The 6,378-nt window shown below is 34.9% G+C and overlaps 1 protein-coding gene across 1 annotated transcript in view; it reads left to right on the top strand.

Moving 5' to 3' along the window:
* The first annotated feature begins 1,412 nt into the window (after positions 1 to 1,412).
* Positions 1,413 to 6,378, top strand: part of LOC111398778 — a 7,388-nt gene continuing 2,422 nt past the window's right edge. The window contains exons 1-5 of the mRNA XM_023025869.1: positions 1,413 to 1,659; positions 1,765 to 1,827; positions 1,938 to 1,993; positions 3,444 to 3,537; positions 3,863 to 3,923. Coding sequence (XP_022881637.1) covers positions 1,525 to 1,659; positions 1,765 to 1,827; positions 1,938 to 1,993; positions 3,444 to 3,537; positions 3,863 to 3,923 — 409 coding nt within the window. The 5' untranslated portion in view covers positions 1,413 to 1,524. The remainder of the gene's footprint in view (positions 1,660 to 1,764; positions 1,828 to 1,937; positions 1,994 to 3,443; positions 3,538 to 3,862; positions 3,924 to 6,378) is intronic.

The following is a 6,378-nucleotide window of genomic DNA, read 5'->3' as shown; positions in this document are numbered from 1 at the left end:
CATTTTGAAAGTTTCGAATTATGTTATTATTAGAAAATAAAATACAAATTCAAAATTGATTTTTAATGAGTAAATTGTTTAGAAATAAAATTATTTTTGATTATTTTATTTTTTTTCTTTATTGGGCGAAGCTCCCTGCCTTGATACGCCTCGTCTTGCCAACCAGTTCGAAGCAGGTTTTTTTGCCCAATTTGAAGCGGGATGGGGTAAATTGTCATCCCTATGAAGGAAGTTATTCGTTGCCAAACCTTTAATTCGCAGTTGTTGTCATGTTGATAATTAAAGAAGGACTCTCATTACTATTTAAATTGATGTTAAGCAGCACACATGGTCTTTAAATTGAATTACTTTTTCACAATATGTCAAGTTGTAAATTGATGGAAAATAACTTATACGACAAAAATAAACAGCGGTGTCAACTCTCCTTTTTAAGCATGTAGGATTGGATGGAAGGTCACATGTAGCATATTTTCGAAAAAACGATATGGAAATGAAAATGAGTGGAACAATGTTATTTTTTAAATTTTTAAATTTTTATTTTTTTTCAAATGAGTGGTTGGAAAAAAGGAAAAATTTTCAATCTATGAGGGATATTATGAAAGATTGTGTAGTTGAAAATAGGAGAGAATGGAATGTTTATTAAGGTCCGTTTAATTATAAACATGGAATTTGGGTGGAAAGAAAAAGAATTTCAGATAATTGAATTGCCTAAAAATTGTTTTATTGAGAATTGTCAATTGGATCCGTTTAATTGTAAAGATGAAATTTGGGTGGAAAGAAAACGAATTCCAGGGAATTGAATTGTCTAGAAATTATTTTGTTGGGAATTGTAAATTATTGTGTTTGATTGATATAATTTTTCATATGAAAAATATTGAAATAAAAATATTTTTTGATATTCGTTTGACTTTTTTATATGAAAATTGTCAATTAAAGTGATAGAATTTACAGATATTGGGGATATAATTTATTTCTATTGCCAAAAAAAACTCAAGAAAAACATATATCTTTTGGTGTTCGTTTGACTTTGTTTTACGTGAAATTTATCAATTAAAGGGATAGAATTTACTGACATTGGGAATAGAATTTGTTTTCATTTTTCAAAAAAAAAAAGCAATGAAAATCATCTATCTTTTGGTATTCGTTTGATTTTATTTTACATGAAAATTGTCAATAAAAGAAAAATATTTTTTTACAATTAAAGATATAATTTGTTTCTATTGCAAAAAAATAAAAATAAAAAATTGACCAGCAGCGTAGAAATAATCAATTTGGGGAAAAATGGTTGAGGTGGCATGAAAGTTTTGGAAAATGAATTGTCTAAAAAAAAAAAAAACCAATCAAACATACATTTTTTGTTTACGGTGGAAATCAATTTCCATTTTCCATGGCAAAGAGCCCCTTGACGACATTAAGATGGGCTAAAAACGCACTTTCTATGTATCCGAAAAATGCGAGCATTGCTAGGAGGACTACGTAAAGTTTCACACACTCTCTTTGATTGCTGATCGGCGATTAAGGAATATGGAGAGAAATTGCAGAGTTGCCACTGTGGCGATGGCGTTGATTCTACTACAAATGATTTTAATGGCACCGCCTTCACTTGCTTACAGACCCGGAGACATCGTTCCTATGAGCCGCATGGGTCAATACCACTCTGTGATTCTCTCTCCCCCTTTCTCTTTCTATCTTTCGAATGGTAGATATGCGAAGCGAATGTTATAATTGATTAATATATATGTATTGTTTGGTTAAATTATGCAGACTAGGACGGTTTGGCACGATATGATAGGGAGGCACTGCCCAATCTTCGCTGTTAATCGCGAGGTAATCTTCTCATTCTTTGTTTTTATTCAGTTGACTCTATTATAAGATTGTTTTGCTTTTGAAAAATTGTTGTTCTGAATTGTAATTCCGTATTATTTCTGGGGTTGTAGACGTTGATTCCGATACCGAAACCCACTGGTTATACTGGAGCTGATCCATATAAAATGTGAGCCTCAAATATCCTCTCAAACGAAGTTTTCTTTTTTTACATTTTTATTATTTTGAATATTCTGACATTTTCATTGTTCAGTTAGGCCTTGGTGGTGGAAATGACCAAAAAATGTGGAACGTTTAAGAGGCTAGGAAAGGAAATTGATACTTCAGGGGAAATTCGGGAAATGGATTTTCTGTTTTCAATCTTTAAGCAAGTTATTTGCCAATTTAATGTGTGGCTGTTTGTATGGTTGTAAGTTATTTTTGGTGAGCTATGACTTAGATTAAAATTGCAATATCTAAATCCCTTGGCAACGCATGTTTAGAAGTGGAATTTCATCATTGATTTTGTTACCATCCACAATATACTTCTTGTTCAATACATAAGAACAGGTTTGAGTTTCTAGTAAAAGATTTTCAATACTACTAAAATGAGCTTGGCCAGTGACTTAAATTTTTAATGAGGTGTTTTACATGACGTGATATCAGGCGAACATGTTGGAAGAGGGAGGGTAGACCAAAACTAAGATGATGCTGTGGCTGCTTAGAATTTAGTTGCTTTGAATCTTTGAGTTGCTCTAGTAATGAACTGAATGGAGTGATACAGAAGGATTTGTGCTTCTGTCCTCAAATTTACTGTGAAGGATTAGTTTGTTGTTGTGGAACCCTTTGACCTTATATGTACAAACTAATTATATGATATAGTAGGTATATCTTCATTTTATACATCGGGATGTTGAGTTAATTTTTTGCTAGTTGATCCAATCTTCTTACTGGGAACGATTTATCAGTTGTTTCCGCATCTTTACAGACATGTCTATTTCACCGAACCTCTCTCTGAGACAGTGCCCAAATCGTTAAGCCTTTCATGTGGGTTGGAAATTACCCAACAATGAATTTTGCTACCTTGGAACCGTTATAATTACGGCCGTTGTTCTTCAAGGCTTCTGTCGTCAGCTCCCCTGTCATCAAGTCATCAACCTTCTTAATCTTCCGGCATTGGGCGGGGCATTAGCCCCCATACATGGTCTTACGACTTTGGAATGACTAGTTCTGTCACTTCATGCTAAAAGCTACAAGGCATTAGTATTTTTTGGCTTATTTTTTATATCATCCAGACCCAGCATTCCTTTGACTATTTACATCCAATAGAATGTTTGTGTTCCTTTAGATACTCTGAGGTGGCCCCTAAGAGATCATATGTATCTAGACCATCTATATCTTGAAATGGCTCTGGGCAATCTCTTCAGCTCGTGCTGTTTCCTATTGTGGTAAAAGTGAAAGTGCTTTTGACTCATCCTGCAGGCCTGTATAAGTATGTGGATCAGGAGTTTACACTGTGAAAAATCCTGAATGGATAGCTAGTCTAATATACTTAAGAACTCTCGTTTAACTCTGTTTTGATGGTATAATGTTTGCCATCAGATTTTTCTTTTGATTTGTAATAAGTGATTGTGATGCAGATCATTTCAAGTTGGAAGAGAGAAATTTTATATCCCGTGGCTTTTTGTGATCAACCGAAAGAGCTCAGAGGTCCCAATGATTGAAATGCATTTGGTAAGTCCTGTATTAGCACAGAAGAATGTTCATATGTTGGAATTGCCCAATAACTTCTAAACTGCATTCTGCATCCTAGAATGAGGGACCAAAATTAGAATAGAACAGTTTCTTTCAAATTTGAAAATTGACTTCATGTGAATTCCAATTTCAAGATCTCTGTCCTATGTCAACTGGAATGATAGAAATTTTTAGAGTTAATGTACCATGGGATAAGAATTTAGCAAGTTCCTGATTTTCATACATTATTTTTTGTCTTATACTAGTGTTAATTTATTGGGCTAGTTTTCCCTGTGAATGATAAATTACTTTGCATATCTTACAGAGGTATTCCGGTGCTGATTTGCTTGGTGTCACTGCAAAAGTTATAGATATGCCTCACAGCTGTAAGTTATTATAACTAGTTAAACTCTTAGGCTCCGTTTGATACGCTATATTTTCCATGGAAGTTGGAATTGAAAATGCCATTTTCCACTTTTTGCCATGTTTGATCGGCAATATTTTCCTGGCAATTTGTTTTCTAGTTTTCTGGCACGTGACCCTATTTTCCACGAAAATGAGGAATTTGTATTCCTGTGGGTTAACAGGGAATTGGTTTTCTTAGTTGCTATTCTTGGGTTAGCTGCGAATTGGTTTTCTTAGTTGCTGTGTGTCTTTTTTTTTTTTTTTGGCAATGGAAACAAATTCTATCCCTACTTGTAAAAAAATATTTTCCTTTAATTGACAATTTTCATATAAAACAAAGTTAAATAAACACCAAAAGATAGATTTTTTTTCTGAGTAATGGAAACAAATTTTATCCCCAATATTAGTAAATTATATCTCTATAATTGATAATTTTCATGTAAAACAAAGCCAAACGAATACTAAAAAATACTTTTATTTCAACATTTTTTACGTGAAAAATTATACTAATCAAACACAATAATTGACAATTCCCAGTAAAATAATTTCTAAGCAATTCAATTCTCTGGAATTTGTTTTCTTTCCACTCAAATTTCATATTTGCAATCAACCGGACTTAAGTCTTGAAGCATGTAAATTTCTGATGAAAGTTTGGAGATCAATGCTTGCATGTATAATTTCGGCTAAATTGTTGTCATCGTCCCCAGCCTTTTCATCCCCATTTGGACTCCTACCCCTAGCCTTTTGTTTCAATGTTTCTTGGTCCCCAATCTGTTATAAACTAGTGGCTACTGTCCCCAGTGAGGGTTCCATAATGGGTTTAAGTAGAAAAAAGATAAAATTGTCCTTAACTTAAAACTAAACAAAACATAAATACAAAAAGAAGGAAAATGAGACCCAAAAATATTAAAAAGGAATAAAAAATTCCGAGTCATCTCCAAATCCCACCCCTTTCCCTTCAGTCTGCCAACCGACCCGCCCCATCTCCACCACTGGTAAAGCCTCTACCATCATTGCCACCAAATGCCTACCGGCACCACTAAATACCTATCCCCATCCCAATCTCAAACCCCTATTGTAATTGTAAGGAATATCAAAAACATTTCACTTTGTTAATAAAACAGATGCAGCAAATGGGTTTCGTCTGTTCGTTGAAAAGGACGCAATAATGTATGGAAGATCAGAATTTTCCAAACCAATCAAGTTCCTTTCTAGCACCATGCTCATATTTTTTTCGAGCTTTCCTCTTGCAGTTAAATCATCCAACCACCCCTTCTCCCAAATCCCATAGTCCGAGACCCCAAAGAACAGGTCTGCGGCTTTCCCCCTCCAAAATCCCAGGTTCTTGTCACCTACTTGGATGATAATGTTTCCCATAAACTGAGAGGACTCAAATATGCTGCTGCTTTTTTCATTTTATTTTGTGGGTTTGAACCATTATTGTAATTCTTTTTTATTTTTTATTTTTATTTCAGATGTATGTGGGAGCACTTAGTAGATACCCTAAGGCCTCTGATGTCGAACATATTAAATTTTGAATTTTTTGGCTTCTCCGGTTGTTCCTTGGAGTGAAATCTATACATGTATTTAAAAGCTTTTCATGTGTACAGCTTTGGGGTTAATTAACTCTCCTTATTCTTTTGGATGGGGACATGTGCAGCACTATCAGAAGTGTTGTGGTGGTGGGGTGGGCCTTTTCATCTCCCTTTTTCTGTCCTTCCCTTCTTCCGTTGCCTCCATAACAATGCTGAGTTTCTGTGTTGTAGTGTTGGCAGTGGAGAGGGGTGGGAGGGTGACCAAGGTCACTAGCAGGTGGGACAGTTAAATAACATAAATGGACTATCTTTTTGTGCTGAAAAACCATTCTGAGGCTGGGCTGAGGCTGAGACTGAAGCAGACTGGAGCTGAAGGGGCAATTCCCCTTCCCCTTCACTCATTTCTTTTATATGTGAACTGAGACCTGAAATTTTAGAAGATGACACGATGTGATGTTTAAGAAATACTAACAAACATTGTTGACAATATATGAAGGGGCATGTGAGTGAACAGCTAAGCATACTAAAGATTTTCTCAATGCCCCTTTAAATTTCTCTCTTTCTCTCATCCTTCACATCCATATTACTTCCACCATACATCTTACTACAATACATCGAGAGAACTGGCTGACATTTCTACTTTATACTTTCCTGACCTGCATCTGATTTTTGTATTCTTCCACTTCTTTTTCCCTCGTGAATGATGGTTCTGTCGCACTATACACCAAGGAAAAGAAGTTCTAATAAAACAAAACAGTGAAAGTAAGGTCAAAGAAGGAGGAGAGAATTAAGCATTTGGCTAATCTGTTTCCTAATTCTAGCGCCCATAAAACCTGTTGTTTTTTTGATAGCTCTCCCACCAGGAGATCTGCTTATTTCGTTTAGTCTCTCTGATGCCAAC

The sequence above is a fragment of the Olea europaea genome, chromosome 1, assembly GCF_002742605.1.
Source record: "Olea europaea var. sylvestris chromosome 1, O_europaea_v1, whole genome shotgun sequence".
NCBI lineage: Eukaryota > Viridiplantae > Streptophyta > Magnoliopsida > Lamiales > Oleaceae > Olea > Olea europaea.
The sequence above is the reverse complement of the archived record's forward strand: the minus strand, read 5'-3'. Positions and strand labels throughout refer to the sequence as shown.